General features: G+C 38.1%; 1 protein-coding gene across 12 annotated transcripts in view; it reads left to right on the forward strand.

Moving 5' to 3' along the window:
• HPCAL1 (hippocalcin like 1) overlaps positions 1-19,752 on the forward strand; it is a 102,103-nt gene that overhangs the window by 77,842 nt on the left and 4,509 nt on the right. For 9 of the 12 annotated variants that reach the window (XM_087917111.1, XM_087917127.1, XM_087917133.1 and 6 more), the window contains 2 exons: positions 15,657-16,060; positions 18,978-19,083. In XM_087917111.1, the coding sequence (XP_087773237.1) occupies positions 15,683-16,060; positions 18,978-19,083 (484 nt within the window). In that variant the 5' untranslated portion in view covers positions 15,657-15,682. Of the gene's footprint in view, positions 1-14,980; positions 15,112-15,656; positions 16,061-18,977; positions 19,084-19,752 lie in introns of those variants that run through there. The other 3 variants (XM_087917097.1, XM_087917144.1, XM_087917142.1) reach the window with 2 other exon arrangements.

Below are 19,752 nucleotides of genomic sequence, written 5' to 3' on the forward strand. Positions count from 1 at the left end.
TGAGTGATGTTCTCACAATGAAAACTCTTTAGATAAAAAGCATTAATTGGAGGGACCAGATCCTTAGTCTATTTTTAATTTATTTTTATTAGTATCCCACTTTTATTATTTTTACAAATAACTTCCTATTTTCTCCACAACAACAACAACCCTGTGAAGTGAGTTGGACTGAGAGAAGATAACTGGCCCAAAGTCACCCAGCTGGCTTTCATGCCTAAGGCAGGACTTGAACTCACAATCTTCTGCTTTCTAAGCTGGTGCCTTCACTACTAAACCCAAACTGTGCAGCTGAGGGTATATTCCATTGGTGGCTAACCTTTTCGGCACCAAGTGGGAGTGTGCATGCATGTGCTGGAAACCAGAAGAGCTGCTCCCTGACGCGCATGCACAGGAGTGCTGGAAACCGGAAGCTTAGCTTCCCGGCATGCACGCCAGCCACCTGGTCTTCTGGTTTTTAATGCTTGTGTGTGCACAAAGACCAGTTGGCACGCTCTGAGGAGCTGTTCTTCTGGATTCCGGCCTTCCCCCGCGCATGAAAACCAGCTGGCCGGCGCATGCATACATTCTGGGGAGCTGTTCTTTCGGTTTCTGGCACTCCCGCAGGTGCAAAGACTAGCTAGCCATTGTGCATATATGTGGCAGAACCCAGAAGACCAATGGGCGATGGCTGGTGTGCCCGGAGACATGGCTCTGGGTGCCACTTCTGGCACGCAGGGCATAGGTTCACCATTACGGGTATATACTGTCAGAAGCCTTTTTTAGATCCAAGCACTTCGTAGGAGTATATGCTGTCTCTACTCCCATGATTGGAGCATTTCTATTGGGATAGTTAGTCATTTATTCAATTTATATCACCTGAATGATTCTGGGCAGCTTACTTCATTAAAACAACAAGTAAAAATAGAAGCAAAATGAAAGCCATGTAATCTGTTAATTAAAACAATACAACTAATTTGTAGGAGAGCACAATAAATTACTTACAAAGCAGCCAACCAGCAATCTCCCTGCCCATCACTGGAGTCCAGGCACAATGACCAAACCATGACTTCAGAGCCTTCCAAGCCAGCAGGGTCAGGACTAACCTAACCTCTCAGATTCTCAGACTTTCAGTCAATGCACATGCAGTAGTCGTGAGAACAGTTTAATGTTGCTATTTCTGTGGTGGCTGGTGCCTACTTTACAGTTAATAAATTATGTGGTTTCTTTGTTGTAGATAGGAACTGACAGTTTGCAGATAAACAGCAGAAAAGCTGTTTATGGAAAAATAAAGTTATTACTGTCGATAACAACCATTTTTATCACTGCAGAAACACTGGTCTCGGTGATTCTGGCATGTAATACACTTCTACCAAGTTTGTGGTTTTGGTCTCTTATTGATATTCCGCATCAGGGAATTTTTTTTAAAATGCACCTATGAAGATGGTCAAACATTGACTTTAGGTTTACATGTTTCAGTGCACTTGAGTGGCAAATTAAGCAGCCTGTAGATGAGTCATAATTGCATTTCTACATGGCACTAAGAAGGCAATTCTGTATCATTTACCTGGGGGTAACGCTAGTTGCACGCCATGGAAATTACTTATATAACTTGTGTGGTAAATGAGTCTTTAGACTTTCTTGTTATCGGATGAAAATGATACTGTTCAGAGTAGAATTAGACCAATAGAAGTCTGACTCAATCCAAATGTGAATTTTCCTGGTCGTGAAGACAAAAAATATCTTCCACCTGAGAAGCAAAAAGGTTGTGTGTTGATTATTGTTCCGCATGAACATTCTTTGAAGATATAAATCAAGTTCTTCCATAGTCCCATAATAATCCATTTTACTCCCCCTTTAAAAAAAAAAAGAAGACATTAGCGGAAAAAAGTCAAGTGCTACAACAGGAAAGGAAAAAGCTTTTTCTTCATTACTGGTGTCTGAGATAAAGACCCATTACCCATTTTCCTTCAATATCCAGTATCTCAAAATCGTATTGTTCCATTTTGAAAAACTTAGTGATTTTTTTTTAGACAGGTTTTTTTACTCTTTGTGAACTTAGTGATTTTTAGACAAGCTTTTTGCTCTTTGTGATTCAGCAGTAAAAGTGCTTGCTGTTATGTTACCTTTTCTTCTCATCTTTTCAAAGCAAATCCTTTCCAAAGCTGCCTTCTTCTAAGTGGGGCCTTTCAGATATATTAGACTACAATTTCAGTAATCCCCAATCAGCATAAAGAGTACTTGCAGTATAATAAAATGTTCCCAAGCTTTTTGCTAAGAAAAGTGAAGCTTAGTATTTCATCCACTCAGGTAAATCTTCCTTTTTTGGCTGCACAGCTCCCCGTGGTAGAATGCATAGGAATTTGCTCTTTGTTAATTTTCTCCATCCCCTTTTTTTTTGTGCTGGATCGAAATTGTAGAGGCAACTTAATTTATATGAGATTAGAAGCTAAATAGGATTTTGTACCTGGTTAATGCATGGAATACTAGGACTGCAGGCTAGACTAGGAAATAAAAAATCCATGAAGAAGGCAGTGATTACACAAGTGTATTGCTATCAAGAAAGCTGCATGATATGCCCATTAATCTCCTAGGAATCAAAATCCAGCTCAAGAGTATCTTTAAGTTTTAGATCACTACAAGACGTATCTTTTTTCCCTTTGCTAAACTAGATGTGGGTGTGGCCAGGCCCTGATGCATCTGGCCCATGGGCCAGGAGTTTGATAGCCCTGTTTGTTAGGAATATGAGTCACCTAACAGCTATTTGGGTTAGAAATATATAAACCAGGATAAACATTTTAATACTGTCTCTTTAAGGGAATGCAAGAGCATGCAATTGGGTGTGGTTTCTCAAACGGCCATAAGATGGAGCCAGAAACCTGGGTTGTTTAGTCTGAGTCTCAGAAGAGAGTGTGAGTGTCTCTCTGTTTCCTTCTGTTGGAAAGTATTGCCGTTGCTCCATTTCTTCTAATTGACTGATATTACTGGATTTAATGTAAGTCTGATACTGAACTGTTTTTGACACTGGAATTTGATATTTGGATTATCCCTGGATGAAAACTGACTGGTTTTACCTGTGAATGACTTTGGACTGCCTATTTTGGACTTTGCTTAACGTTTCTGGAAATAAAAACCTACATTTACTGTACAGTGTATCTGTGTGCTGTATGTGTATTATTCAAACACTCCTCTCAAATACGTCTCCCTGTATGCGCTCATTCTCCTAACGGGGAATTACCTCAACACTGTTATATACTAGGGGATAAGCCCCTAGTATCTAAACGGAATTTAGATCATGATTGACATGCCCTTCTAATTTCTGTGGGTTAGAATACAACTAAATTAGTCTTAAATTGACAAATTAAAAGTAATCTTCTTGTTAAATTAAAGATATTCTCATTGGCAGATCACTAAAGGCATCATCCAGAAAAGTAGTTCTGATAGCTACCAAAGTAAAATCACATTCAGCATACTATGTACCTTATTATAAGGGCTTAAGTATATATATGCAGGTGAATTTGTTTATGTTTCTCTATTAAGGTAAACCATGATGTAAAAGCAGCATGTATCTGCAGTCTGATTTCATATCTAAGTATCATTACTATATGACAAACAGCTCTGCAATGGGAAAAAAAGCCATGCTTTGTTCTGGAAAAAAGAAAATCAAATCCTCAGTTTAGCTGACACAATTTGAAGCCTTTAAAGTTGACTTTTAGAGGAGGATCAGTTTTGTGTACAATTAACTTTTAGCCAGGATTTCCATCTGCTGCCCTCCTCAAAAGCCACAATTAGAAATTTTATTTTAGATATTTTATAGCAGTAGTGAAGAACCTGTGCTTTTCAAATCCCCCTTGAAATCAAAAGTAAATTTTCAGAAATGGGAGATAAAAAAATTAGATGGATATGTTTTGCTTTTTGGATTGAGGATTTTGAAAATAGAATAAGTCTAACTTTTAGATGTGATGTAACTATATGTCTTTGTCTTCACTACAAGTGTCTCTTTGGAATTTATCTGCCCAGGAATTTATATACATTGGACAACATAAACATGCTATTACTTGCAGAGATGATGCCAATAATTTGAGAGTCTGAAATTGAGACCAAATTCAATTCACCCCATCCTACCATGTTTATTCCCCAATAATGTCTTTTCAACATAGCTCAAAAATAGAGGCAAAAAGTTACCCTCTGTCGGTTTTTATGGCAAATATAATAAAACACTTTACATGAAGGATTATGTTTATTTGATTCTGGAGAAATAGAAACAGTTGAGTGTCTCCTCCTTTATTGCAATTCCTGAAGTATCAGATAGCAGCAGTTTTCCAGGCAAAAGGGACGAGTTTAACTCTAAACTCTTGTTATCAGGCAATAATCACAAGATATCACAAGGAAAGTTGCTGCCTATTACTGGACATCGTTGAAGATATGACATCAGCAGACACCCTCAATGAATTTTAATTTTGTTCCATAATTTATATTTCAAATTCTATTTTTCTGATCTATGATTGTAATAAGATATTTTGACATTCTGTAATTTTTGAAAGGCAGAAAATAATTTTTGTTAAGTAAATGCAGTATGCCAATATTGGCCTGCACATATTCTGTGCAAATCATGTTTTGGGCCACAGATAGGTGAGCAAGTGCTTCCAGGAGTTGCCATGGAAAAATCAGAGTATGAGCCTGGGGGAATGGATTTGATGAATGCCATTTAGAGCCATTGACCGAAATGTTCCTTCGATGCCAGCAGCCAGGTTTTCTCTTTCTCATGATTAATGAGACATTTGGCCATTTAATTTTGTAGGAACTGTCTGAAGCCATGTCTATAGGCTATCACATTAAATGTGCCTTAATAAATTAATGGATGTCACTTTCTTTAATTTTGCCTAATACACTAATTAGACAACAGAAGATTTATGCTGTCTTAATGCAGAAAGAAATCCACTTCCTTGAAAGAGAGAAATGAAATATTTACCACCAGTATTTAAAGAGTTTAAAATTACTATCTAAAAAGGGCCTTAGATTGCTTAGACTTTGCCTAAAAATGCAAAACATAATTTTATAGTTTTTGTAAAATAATAATAATAATAATGCTCTCATTACAGAAATTAATTTATAATTAAACGCCCAGACTGTCTTTTCAGGTTTGTAAATCATTCTTCAAGTTATATGAAATAATTCGGTTTTGAAATTCATTTTAAATGAAAATAATATTTACAAAATTCTCATGAGTATCAAAGAAGGTATCAAGGTGGCTGAAAGATATGTATGAGCATCCTGTCTTCAATTCTACATGTGTCACTTTTGTAGTTTGCAAACATGCTGCCTTCCCATGCTTCCGTTTCCACTTTAGTCCTGTGGGAAAAATCATGAGGGAATTCAATCCACCCACCCAACCCCATTTTTTCCCAGATCAGAAAGTTCTGCTTTCTAGAAAGGCTAAACTGTGACAGATCCTGTATGTAAAGGGAAGCAATAACAACAGTCTCTTGGCCCCCTTACAATGATAAGCCGAACACAAAAACAGTATCAAAACAACTCCAAATATTTTGAGAATCTGGCTTCTATCATAGGAAGTCAATGAATAACTCTGGGTCAGTCAAAAAAGATTCCAGCCCAGAACCACAGCTGACAGAATTGTAGTTTAAGCTATAGCCTCTATTTAATCTGGTGCTTGTATTAAAATAATATTTCACAAACATATCTCCCAGTATAAATGATGTCATTTTTCACCATAGTTAGCAAAAAACCTGAATGTCAGCTTTGGAAGCCATATTCCATGCTGCCACATAGCCTGGGAAAGTGGGAGGGGGGTGATTTCAATTGAGTAGGTTTTTTTTTTTTTTGTAAATTTTATTTGAGTTTTCACAAAGGAAAAAAATACAAATAAAACATCTTTTTTGAAAGTAGCGTAATCCCGGGTTACATTTCTTCGTACAGACACAAATTCAACTTCATGCTCATTTTTATGTTCTATTCCATATCTTATTATTGTTTTACATTTTCTGCATAGCTTCTCCCCTCTTTTAATTTTCTCAATTTTATTTTAATTATCTCATCTCAATTCAAACCATTATATTTATATTTTTTGTCTGTCCTGTTTCAATTATCTATTATCTTTTCTCATTAAACAAAATTTCTCCTGTAGTTACTGATTGGAGTATGATGCCTTTATATCTTTTAAATTTATCCATTTAACTCTTATTTAGGCTTCAATTTATACCCTAAAGTTATAACATTCAATATAATACATAACTTCCATTTGGATTCTGCTTGGTACATCCTTAAAATACACACTATATTCTTAAAAAAAGAAAAAATTATAAATGTATGTAATTAAAACAACACATTCCATTCCAATTCAATTCTATCATTAATATTAATATTCATTAAGATCTTAACTTCTTTAACATTACTTTTCAATTAAATATCATACTTTTATGGGAACAATTATAAGCTTTCCATAATTGATTCCCCCCCTCTTCATTTATATTTTATAAAACATTAACTAATTAAAATGTTCCAGTTCCTTCCTAATTCAATTTTCTCATTTATTTTATTTCAGTTATTTTATTAACAAACATTTCACTAAATTACACTAACTATTTTATCCCTCACTTTAATCATACATTGTTTCCAATTTTCCCACGTTATTTCTATTACTAATATAACAATACAATCTTATGTACCTTTACAGAATCCCCTTTTCAGTTAGATTTTCACCCACTATCTCTAAATAGGTCCTGTTTCTCTATATCTTGTTCTGGTCCTTTGTAACTTCTTTTCCTTTCCTTCTTCCCTCTCTTCTTCTCTCTCCCCTTTTTACCCCCTTGTCTCTCTACCTCCATTTCTCTCTTCTGTATTCCCCTTTTCTGTTGCTTTCCAGTATTATACTTATTTTTTGAATTATTTTTCTTTTCTTTGGTTGCTTTTTTAAGTCTTAAATTCTCCATTCTCTTTCCCCACTTTCCTTTTTCTTCCCCACATAAAATTATTTGTTCATTAAAGATGGCTTCTTCTTTGTCCCAGTCTTCTTGTTTTGCAGACGTTTCTTGTTGTTTCTCATAGTTCCAAATCTCAATTTCTAAGAATTGAAAAATGAAGCCAAAAGAACCCTTCCCTTCCCTATTGGGGTTCTGGTTTGAAGTCTCTTCGGCGACAGACAGAAATCCGCAACCATGCGCGGTTTCAGTCTGGGCTCGCTGCTGGAGCGCCCCGAGCCAACTGGTTTCGGGGCTAAGCCACCCTGTAGAGGTGGTGAAGAGGGGGGAGACTGCCAGGGTTGAGGAGAGCCGCATCTCTCCTCCTCAGCTGGCCATTACTCCCTTTCCCGAAGGCGGTTGCAGCAGTGGTCAGAAATGGCCACCACAAAGAAGAACTCGACCAGAAAATAATGTGCAGGAGGAAGAAAAGAAGTGAAAGTTTTGGCTGACTGGGTTAAATTGTAAAAGCAACAACTAAGGTACCCTGGAATTTAAACCTACAAAAAAATAACATCGCTCCCAAAGAAGAGTCGGAAGCAGCGAAGGAAAGTGAAAAGGGAAAGGTTTGGCTTTTTTTTCTCTTCTCTCTCCTTCCCTATATTGACAACTAAGAGACTTAAATAAGAAATCAGAAAAATCCGCTTTGACATCAACAGGCAATTAAGCTGAAAATAAAACAAAATGTCAAAGGGATAATAAAGATTTCTGGACACTAATTTTTTTTTTCATAAGCAGGAAGGGATAGAAAAAGAATAAGGGCAGGATCTGGAAGAGGGAGGAGACTGCCTGGAATTAAAAAGAATCTACAGTAAAACTTCAACAAGACTTCTAAAAGATACATTTTAACTGAAACTTTGTAACTAAACAGTAACCCCAGGAAGAGAAAGTGAAAAAAAAAGAGCAAAAAGAAACAGCTTGCATGTATTTGGATTATTTGGTGATCTTTGGATTCTTGGTTATTACATTTGAATGACTAAAATTAATCGGGTGGTTGTTTAAAAATTTATACAATGGCTCTACTTCTGGATGAATTGAAAATGGAACTTAGAAAGTTCAATTGAGTAGTTCTAAGTAGACAGAATAAAATTCTTTTCTTAGTTCAAGGTTATTAAGTGTGGCGCAGCAGAGAAAAAGGGATCTTACACTGGGACAGATCGTGATTGGTCCATGTGATGTGATGATGGGAGAAAAGGGGATGGGTTGTAGTTTGGGACATTGTGGGAAGTCTGCGACATTCCACAGATGTGCCAGGTGCTATTCTAATAAAGGTGCTTTTGAGATTACGCTTGTCTCGGAGTTACTGATTGGAATGGAGGTTTGCTGGAACGCTGACACTGGGTCTGTCCCCTTAAGAGTTGTGCTTCCTTCCATTAAAATACTGTGATTCAAATAACTAAGTGGAGAATAAGCTGCACACTCAGAGTGCACACAATGTAGGTGTGGTTTGGACCTGCCTAGGAACACAATGTATTAGCCATATTAAAACTACTTTAGCAAACTGGAACAATAATTGAATGATAGTAATTACCATAGGAATGTGAAAAACCAGTATATGTTGAAAAAAAATAGAAAAGGTTAAATTTTCTTTGCGCCCGCATTGGCAAGGAGGAATTTAACTGCAGATGCAATAAGAATATCTTATCAAGAGCCTCTGGAGTGAGGAAGCTCCTAAATCCTACAACTAGATAAATAAAGTGAATTAACTGAGCTTCAGTCAACTTGAGGAACAAATCGCCATGCACAATAAATTTGAATAATAGAAGATAATTCTCAACTGGACAGCGCTTTCTTTTCTGTACCTTTCCCACAAAAATATAGTTCCCATTAACCCCAAAATTACATTAGAAGTACAGAACAGCTTCTCAGCCAATCAAGAGCTTTTTCCTGGTGTACTTGTGTATATCTGCCAGACAGTATAAACCAGCCCATGATGGCAGATGACTGAGACCTGGTACATACTTCAGTGGATGAATGGATGGATTTAAACTGTTTATACCCTGGTCATTTTCTTCCTTCCCCCTCCCCAGTTCTGAGAGCAGTTTAATAAATATATAAGACATAAAAGTCACGGCTGATGATTTAATGTATATCAATGGGTTTAGAGCAGCGTTTAAAAAAAGAGAAGCTATCAATGTGTCTTTTGTGGTGAACCAAAATTAGAACAAAATAGAGGGCATTTGCATTAGAAAGAAGCACATTCTTTCCTTAGGGTAACTGTCAATCTTGACTTCTATTGTAGTTCACTAAAATATGTAAATATTTTCCCCCTCCCATTTTTCCCTCTGGCTGATTTTTACTAACATGAATGAAAATATAACACAGTTCCCCAATTCATTTAAAACTAAGTTCTAAATGTAGTTGCATCCTCTCTGCTGGGATCATGGGGTTTCCAGCTGGACACATATAGAAGGTTCAAAGGTTTTTTTTTCCAGAGGTGCTCTGCCTTTGCCTTCTTCCCAGGGTTGAGAGACGGTGACTGGCCCACAGTCCCCCAACTGGCTTAGTGCCTAAGCCCGAAGAATTAGAGTCTCCTTTAGACTTTACCCACTTCACCAAAGTAGTTCTCCAAGAAACAGTAAATGCCAGTCATTTCCCTCTCTTAAAAAACTGGTCTATTTCAAAACCATTTGTGCACTGTTTCCATTCATTTACCTTATTATTTTTCTCATTCATCTAGCTACCCTTCCAAAGCTATGAGAATTGAATAGGTTGGTTTCTTTCCTACATTGCTCCACTGCAAAAACAACATACATAGTGCAGTACTGTAAAATAAAGATAGGGAGCAAGTATTTGCCTAGCTGTCAATATGTTCAATTAGCCGAAAAGCTCCTCGGTGCTCTTTACATGGCTTACAGCTCTACCAGCTGCGAGCCTAGTTTAAACCTTTCAACCTTTGGGAAGCAAGAAAAATTCTACTGGAGCAAACAATGAACAGAAATGAAGCAAGAAGACTGTAGTATTTATGCTTCCCTCCAACACAGAGTAGCTAATGAGATAAACACAGGTTTCTGTTTAAACCTGATGTGTTTTATTAATGAGCAGCTGGTTGCTTTTTCTCTTTCAGTCTCTGAGAAGAAGTGGTTAAGTGGAGAACAGATTGTGTACAGAGGGTGCAATTTCTGATAGTCCTCTCCAGTTATGTCATTATCTTGTATTAGCGCTTCTCCCCCTTCTTACTGTTTAGAGGGCTATAAGCTTCTTTCATCTCTCTTTGCTTCTCTGCATATTACATTGGCTGGTAATCATTATGTAAGCTTAGTTTACACTGGATAGTCTATAGATACTGATACGATTAAACTATAACTACTGGGGAATTTCATCATACTGGATGGGTTGAACAATCTTTGGGTTTTTCTTTCCAAAGGAGATTCACAGTGCAGCATCTGAAGTGGCTTTTAATCTTTTGGATTGAGTTTGGCGATAGAACCAAGAAGTAGGGGCACAAGATCCAACCAGCGATGTTGGGAGGAAGCAGTGAAAATGGGGAAGGTGATGGTCGGAGTATCATAGTTGAAATTCCCACCCCTTTGGCTTTGCATATACACATCCAGAAGGACAGGTCTTGCATTGCAGTGCTCTGTTCACTACTTTGCCTTGATTTTTGACCTTATCCGATGTATAATGTTGTACAGTATATCTCATTTATGCGTGTCTACTGCATCTCACTTTCTTTGGCCATGTCATGCGGGGGAATTCACTGGAGAAAGCGATTATGTTTGGAAGAGTTAGTGGTAAAAAAGAAACCAGGTCATCAAAGAACATAGTGGCTGGATACCATCAAAGCGGACACCAGCCAGAGCATAGAAAACTCAAGTAAAGCAAGCTCAGAAGATGTGGCCCATAGAGTTGCCAAGAGTCTGACACAATTGAATGGATAACATCATCATCATCGTGTTGGATCCACCTATAATCACAAACAAACAAGGAAACAAAATCTTGTTCAGAATCTTGAAAGGGATGAAAATAAGGATGAAAGGAATGAAATTACCCCAATTAAATAACAGACATACATTTGCTTTCTTGCCTGTTGCATGATTGGATGGTTCTGAGATTGTCCTCTGCATTTGGAATCGGAAACTCTTAGGGTTTTTTCCCCTCCAGATACTTTTTAGAACAGTATTGAATGGAATCCGCTCCAATTCAATTTGAATTAAGGATTTGAGATTCAGAAATGTCAACCTGAATTAATACAAGCTTGAGAGTCAATTTGAAAAAAAAAAAAAGGTTCCCTGATAAGTTGTAATGAGAAAGCATAAAAACAGAGGTCACAGCTACACATATAAGTGGACAAAAACAGCAGGGGGACTGAACCTTTAGGGGACATTAACTCTGACAAGTTTCAGCTGGATGCTTTCAAGGGTTCACGACAATCAAAATAGTCCATCTTATTTCTTTTAAACCAGATACAGCAGAGATTAGAAAAGACAGCCCTGGGACCGCCAAACTGCCCAGCAAAATGTTTTAATTTGCTAAACCTACCCAGCAGGTATCTGCTCCAACTTAAAAAATAAAAATAAATGAAAACTTGCTGAAGAAGTACGCTCTTACTCAGTGATGGGATTCAAAAAATTTTACTACCGGTTCTGTGGGCGTGGCTTGATGGGCGTGGCAGGGGAAGGATACTGCAAAATCTCCAGTCAGAGGTGGTATTTGCCGGTTCTCCGAACTATTCAAAACTTCTGCTACCAGTTCTCCAGAACTGGTCAGAACCTGCTGAATGCCACCTCTGCTCTTACTCCTTTTACTTTTTCTAGGATACCAGATTTGGCATGCTATTGAAAAATAACCAAATCCTTACAAACAGGATAGAATGTGTTGCTACTACCTCTAGTTGCTGGGTTCTCTGACATTGTAGAAGGACTAGCAACCCCCCACTCCCCGCCGCCACCTCCCCAAGGCCGCTTCTCCACTGATTTCAGCGTCAGACTGGATAGCACACTGGCAAAATTTAGTATCTTCTCAGCAAGACTTAGAAAAATGAAGACTGATTTGTATTTAAGGAATGGTGTAATTTTGCTACTTCTGATTACTGGATTCAGGGGCCAGAACAGTGGCATGCCATGGCTGATTATCCTTCTGCAAAGGCTATCCCTCCCTTTGCATCACTGAATCACTGGGAAGATCCAGTTGTGTCATAATTGTGGCTTGCACGCCCATACTATGCATCTGCAAAACTTGTTGCAAGAGGAGGCGATTAGTAAGTAATCCCTTGGTTGACATCCAGAATGGAATAGCATGTACGCACATGTCAGTGCTATGATTTTTGTCACCATCACTATTGCTACAGGATATCTGGGTTGATATGAGCATAATATTTCTGTGTGAGGGCATCTGCCACCTTGCTGTGATGTTGACGTGACCTGCTTATTGTTTGTTGTGGACGTATCCTCACAACAGAGCCTCCATCTTGGTGCCAATCTGCCACGGAGACATGATGTCAACAGTGTCAGATAGTCCAGATAAGAAGCACCAGAGTACTAGCTCTGAGTTTGTTGTAAGGTTACATTAACAGAATCTTGCAAGTCTAAAAGTATATCTTTTCCCCCCTTGCCTTTACAATCCAAGAAACTAGGGAAGGTCCCTTCTGAGACTGCCTTGCCCACGCTGCTGCTGCAGACTTAATTGCCTCTCAGCTAAACATTGACTAGTCTGGGGCTCTTCCTCCTCTCCCAAGGCTATTTCCATATACACATGCCCAAACTGAATCAAAGCGATCCCACTGGAAAAGTGATATTTTCCATTAGAACAAGGAATAGGCTCTATGTCACACAGAGAAGGGATCTGAAGGAAGTTGGGGACCTGCAGGGCTCTACTTGTCCCTTTCCTCTACACAGAATGGGACAACTCGCCATGGCCAACTTTCTGTGGCCAAGTTACCACTGCCAATTCGCCACGGCCAGCTCGCCATGGCACAGCTATCTGCAGCCAACTTGCCATAACCAACTCGCTGTGAGACAATTAAACAATTTTATTTAATTTTTAAAAAATTATTTTACTTTCGGCCATTCTCATTTCATTTTGTCCCTCCTTTTCTTTAATGATTCTATTCCACCATTTCTTCAATATTAAGTTAAGTTTTGTCCCATAGTAAATTGTGCTGTGATGAGTTGGCTGCTGTGAATTGTCCCTTGACAAGTTGGCTGTGGGGAATTTTCCTAGACCTAATTGCCATGAACTTTCAGTGGCCTATTCTTCTTCGGCTGTCAAACCAGAACTTCTCTAGTGAGTCAAAAAAAAAAAAATGTTTGCAGGATTGGGAATGTTGACTTTAGGAAACACCTTCCGCAAGGTTACCCTGCACAGCCTGATCTTCTTTTCATCCGGATGAATTTACCACTGTTCGCCTTGCTTGTCTTACTGCCTCATTCTTCTTCCTACCTACCTGCTTCCCTCCCGCAAGGCTGGCCAAGCGCAGGAATTCCACCTTTCCTGTTGTTTCCGTTTTCCCTGTGCTTGGCCAGGACGGGGCAGAGAGGCAAGCAGCCCAGAAGAATCTTCCTTCCCCTTCTTTGTTCCTTACTCCCTCAGCAGCAGCAAAAGAAAGCCACCGTCCCTTTGCTGGCCTTATTTCAGAAATGTGGCAAGAGGAGCTCTGGGAAGGCCGTTGTTTTCCAATTGGCCCATTTTCCTCCCATCCTCAAACATATCATGTCAGAATATCTTGCTCCAGCAACAGAACCTATAGTAGATGGCTTGGTCAGACTTTGAGGGAATTGCCACATGGCAAAAACGAAAGTACAGGTAGTCCTCGACTTATGACTAGATGCTTAGGGAGCACTTGAAGTTATGAAGGACTTCCCTGCAGTTACTTATCATCTGGGTTCAAAGTTCCAATGGTGCCCCCTCCCCCCTCCACATGGTCGCACGGGTGGACTTTGGGCACTTGTCAACCAGGCCACGTATATAAATGTTTGCGCTATCCCACAGTCATGTGGCTGTGACTTATGATAGCTTTGCCAAAAACTGGCATTTACTTCTGGATCTTGGCAAACTGAACCATGGTGAGCTGTTGGTTTGCTTAACAGCCTCACAAAAATAGTTATAATCAGATTGGTCACGTGGATGACCCAGTTTGCAGTTATCACAAGTTATGACTCTGATGGATAGGTTCCATTACTCTGTGTGTGTGTGTGTGTGTGTGTGTGTGTGTGTGCGTGCATGCACACAAATACTGCAGGAATCTTTAATAAGTTCTAGCAGTCTAGGCTCATCTGCTCACTCTTCAAGCGGTTTTATTATATTTTCCTAATAGCGGGAATATTATGATGTTTTGAAACCTATATTTAGTTACTCAAATCGCTTTTTAGGTTGATGAATGCATCTTCCAAGAAAAACTGCTTGAAATCGTGAGCACCGGGAGTTGGTGCATAAGCGCACCAACGTGCCTACCTATCCCTGTCCTATTGTTTCTTTTTTATTCGTATCCATTTCATATATTCATAACCATGTTTATACTTATACCTGTTATCTAATACTTGCTTGACAAATAAACAAATAAAATAAATAAAAAAATGAGGGGTGGCCTTTTGGTGGCTTTTTCAGATTTCCTTTTATTTCCTGTTTTTCTTGCAGCTTGGGTACTTGTTTTGGAATTCTTGAAACAACTTTCTAAGCATTTCTAAAGTATTTGGCTAAAAAAGTGGATATATTATCTAAAGTGAAATAGAGAACAATGGAAAATATTTGATAAATATTTTAATATAATGAACTGAAACACTAAGGAAGAATTTGTTGCATAAAATGGAGAAGAAGATAGCCACTGTATGCATTTTGGTTCTGGAAATAGCTGGGGAACACAGTATATTGTCAGTCTCAGGCCTTGTGTCCAAGAAAAACATTCTAATGAAATAAAGCTTCCAGAATATTATGCTTATATAAAACAGTGATAAATGAGGAAAATATTTGGCCGCAGAGCTGCAATAATTTTTTCTAAATATATTATGTAGAGAGAAATATGAGAATTAATTAAAATAAGCATGTACAAATTCCACTTGGCCTCTTTTTCACTTTTTTTTTTGGCACAGAGAAAGGCTGCATTTAGGAAGAGAAATGAAGAATTACTGTTCAAAAGGGTTGTAATCATGAGGATAATGTGTGCAGAGGGTTTGGCAAGGGAGAGGCAACAGAATGGCCTTTCTAGTTGTTTCACTAAGAGGTGGGAATGGATTTTGCAATTTGTGTTTGCAGAAGGTTTTCTGATATTGTTGCTTTACGAAGGGAGATTTCTCTTAATGATTGGGCAATGCCAAAGAGGCTGCAGGGCATTTGTAAAAATTGCCTCTTCTCTTCATTGCTGAAAACTCGTACTAGGTCAAGAATCCCTTTGCGGTGGAAGGGTGCTATTATTTGGTGGAAGGCCACTTTTCCAAAATAATGAAAACAAACAAGCTGTATACTAAAAAAGCAAGAATGTACTTACATGGTAGTCCGTATCACCTTCTTTTCCCCCCTCGTATGCTGTAATAACCTTCTCTACAACAATGCATTTCAAGGAAAATGGGGAAAGAAATGTACAGTATTCCTTCTGAGGAAATAATTTATCTGTTCAATTTATTTAAAAGAAGCATCAGGGTTGGAAATGCAGAATATTATAAGGAACCTGCCTATTTCATCCCTCCTGCTGTGTGTACATGCTTAATAGAGCTACATTTTGAGTTTCAACTGTGAGAAGAATGAACTAATTTTTTGTCTCGTTCTCAGCTCTTAGATAAGAACCAAGAACAGAAATGGGGAAACAGAACAGTAAATTGAGACCTGAGGTGCTCCAGGACCTCCGAGAGAACACTGAATTCACAGACCATGAGCTTCAAGAGTGGTACAAAGGCTTCCTAAAAGATTGCCCGACTGGCCATTTGACTGTTGATGAATTCAAAAAGATATATGCGAATTTCTTCCCATACGGAGATGCCTCAAAATTTGCAGAACATGTGTTCCGCACTTTTGATACCAATGGTGATGGGACAATAGACTTCCGGGAATTTATAATTGCTCTAAGTGTTACATCTCGAGGAAAGCTTGAACAGAAGCTGAAATGGGCATTTAGCATGTATGATCTTGATGGCAATGGTTACATTAGCCGTGCTGAAATGCTTGAAATAGTGCAGGTAAGTTTTTAAAAAATAATGTTAAAGCATTAAATTAAATGTTAAGATGATCCTTTTGGACCTCAGGGACCACCAAATTCATAATTATAAATCCCAGGGACCACTAACCGGTTCTGTGGGTATGGCCTAATTTGTGGGTGTGGCTTGGTGGTCATGGCTGGGCATGGCTTGTGTGTAAATATTATAAATATTTATATAAACATTGAATATTTTTATTAAAAAAAGAACAACTTTTATCCAAAATCAGGCAAAGCAGGCAGATTGAGTTGCTCACAGAATCATTCGGTGATCTATCTATCTGCCATCGGCTAGCTCAGTCTCTCAAATTTGCTTGCCGTGAGTCTGCACTGAATAATAGAACCTTCAGTCCTAAGGGAGGTTCGGTTGTGCTTAGCTAGAAAACAAGAAATCCAACCATTTCCTGCTTCTTAGTTAATCTAAATCTCCTGGCACAGCAGAACACCTGATGGTTGGAAAAAGGAAAAATAGCAATTTAGCAGGCAAGTTTTCTGGGTAAGGAGTGAGTGGGCGGGGAGGGTTCCCGCAGGCCATGTGGGCAGCGCAACCTTGTGTTTCTGCGCAGCCTGGATACTTGCTTTGGGGGGGTGCTCCGGGAGTGAGATTTCTCTGCAGCCCACCAAAATTTTCTCATGGTCCACCAGTGGGCCATGGCCCACCGGTTGATGATTGCTGATCTAGTGCAATCCAATTCTTTCAGCTATTTAACTTGAAATGCAAGTGCTGCAGCATTTTCAGCCTGGTGCACTTGAGATATATGGGCCATGCTGGCTGTAAATGATCTCCAGTAGACCTAGAAAGCACCAATTTTGGGAAGACTGCTATCCATAATCTTGACCTTGGGGGATATTTCAGCTGAAGTTCTTAGCATTCATTCGATGTGTATCAGTATATGCTTATACAGATAGTCCTCAACTTATGGCCACAATTGAGCCCAACATTTCTGTTGCTAAACAAGACAGTCGTGAAGTGAATTTTGACCCTGTTTTATGTCCTTTCCTGCCACAATTATTAAATGAATCATTGCAGGTGTTAAGCAAATGACAATCTGGCTTCCCCACTGACTTTGCTTGTAAGAAGATCACAAAAAGTGATCACATGACCCTGGGACACTGCAACCGTTCTAAATACATGCCAGTTGCCAAGCATCTGAATTTTGATCATGTGACCATGGGGATACTGCAATAATTTTAAGTGTGAAAAATGGTCCTGCATCACTTTTTTCAATCCCGTTGTAACTTTGGTTATTAAATGAGTGGTTGTAAGTCAAGGACTCTCCGTACCTCCAAGTAAATGAGATGCAAGCAACAATATGTTGACTTGTAATGTAGTCATCAGATTAAAGATCCTATTTTACACACAGAGGTATGAGTGTACTTGGGTTAACACTGACTTTAGATGAACAGTATCCTGGTATTTATGCACCAACACTTATTGGTTCTGTTCTTACCATTATCTGGAAATACTGCATGTAACATATGTACAATGAAGGCTGATAACTTAGTCCTACATTTATATATTGCAAATTTTAAATGAAAATGTTGATTGAACAAAGCCATGATTTCTGGCAGAGCTTAATCCCAGTGCGTCCATCTAGTCAAATTCATGGCATATGGAATGTTGTGACTTGGATGTAAGAAATGATAAAGAGCATGAATTTACAAATAAAGTAAAGGAAAAACAGATATATTGTGTGTCTGAAAGGAAGGGAAAGAGAAGAATGTAATAGAACTGATCGTATAGAATGACGTTGATGAAAACCTAGAGTGAAGTTGTAGATTTAGTTGTGAATGACAGGGTTGAAATATGAATTGGTGTCTTCTAGGCTATTATAGGTATGTAGAAAAGAAGAATTCATAGTTTAGTGACATGTCATGTTATACATCAGTGAATGTTAATAGAAAAAGAAAGGATGAACTTTGGAGAAAATAGTATAATGTTTTGAATGAATGCAGTCCAGAGGGGCAAAGATTATTTTAGATGGCATGAAGACAGAAAAAGTGATAAGAGACATTTAGCAACCCAAGAATGAATGAGGATGGCGGAATCTTGTTTAAATACATGGTTGAAGCATAAGCCTCTTCGGGGATAGTTGTAGCAAAGGAGGAAAACAGAAAAGTGCAAATGATTTGACTGCCTTTGGTGATAGTTTATATCAGGTGCAAGTAGTCAGGAACAGGAATTAACTTCAAAATCTTCAAGTTTATTTTAATGCTACCTTTATACAAGAATCTGATCTACTAACAGTCGCAGCAAATTGGCACTTAGATAAGTGTCAATGAAACCTATGAGGGGGCTGGACTTTGGTCTCTTGTGGGAACTCCAAACTTATGACATGTTTAATCCTGCTTTCCAGCTCCACCTCCAGTTTACATTAGAATTAAGGGTTATGAGGAATCTGAAGATGGGATAGATTGTTATTGGTATCAAGAATGGATCTCGGGAAAAACAGGATGTGAAAGGATGTGAAAAACACTACAGTGCAGGAAGAATAACTGTAGGGAAAGGAAACATTGGTAATTAGTTTAATCTCCCAACAGAATGGAATGGCAACTCAGCTATGGAAAAAAAGGACATGAAAGCTGCTTGAAAAACAGAAATAAATTTGTTTACAGAATACCAATGAAGTGTGTGCATCTGTTCTATTTAATAAGTAAATACTTCATATATAAATCAATACATGCAGAATATGGGAATATATTAGATACAAATCATAGCATAGGAACTTTTTTAAATGCAGAACTTTTTGAGGGTTCCTTTAGTACTTCTTTTGTATGTTTTAATATATTTCACTGTAATGAATGGCCTCTCAGTTTGGTTTTATTTTTTTGTTTTAAGTTTGGAATTCCAAAAAAGTATTTTAACCTGTTTTCCTATATATATTGCTATCCCTATGAAGGCAATCTATAAAATGGTGTCTTCAGTCATGAAAATGCCAGAGGATGAATCAACTCCAGAGAAGCGAACAGATAAAATCTTCAGACAGATGGATACCAATAATGATGGTAGGTTTCTGCAATAAACTTTTGTGATGTGCTTAGCAAAGATAGGGGTAATGGTAGTGGACATCTGTTTAAAACTGTTTAATCTAGAATCAAAAAAGGGAGAAATTGTTGCATTTTTAAAAAGGTCCAACAGTCTTACCTGTCCATTTTTTAAAAAAATTCTAAAGTCTCTGGTCCTAAAACCAGACCACTTGTTTATAAACACGTCTCTGTGCACACTTATTTTCCTGAGATTAACCTTTTTTTCTCTTGCATTCTGTTTTTCTCTTCCACTGACAGTCTCTGTCAAGCCATATAAAACTTTGCAGAGAAGTGTTTTGCAACAGAAATAAATTATTGAAAAGTATGACATTTATTATAATTTGTACAGCTCATTCTAGCTGCAGATTTTTTAACTCCACAAATAGGAAAGATAAGTTGATTTGTATGAATTTTGAATGAAGTCCATTAGAATTTCAAAGAGCAATTGTAGTTTACCATGTTACTTCAGATTGGCCACTGTTATCTCTGTTCCTCCAGCTAGATCACTAAAAACAAAGAAAGCATTTTTCCTTTTATCTACTGTATTTTGCAACAGGAAAATACTGTAGAGGTTGCTTTTGGAAGCAGTATCTTGCTTCAGAACCTTTAATCCATCAAGGTTAGGAGAGAAGAAAAAGGAAAGTTAAG

This window comes from Pseudonaja textilis, chromosome 1 (assembly GCF_049901715.1).
Source record: "Pseudonaja textilis isolate UNSWEBS1 chromosome 1, rPseTex1.2, whole genome shotgun sequence".
Classification (NCBI taxonomy): Eukaryota; Metazoa; Chordata; class Lepidosauria; order Squamata; family Elapidae; genus Pseudonaja; species Pseudonaja textilis.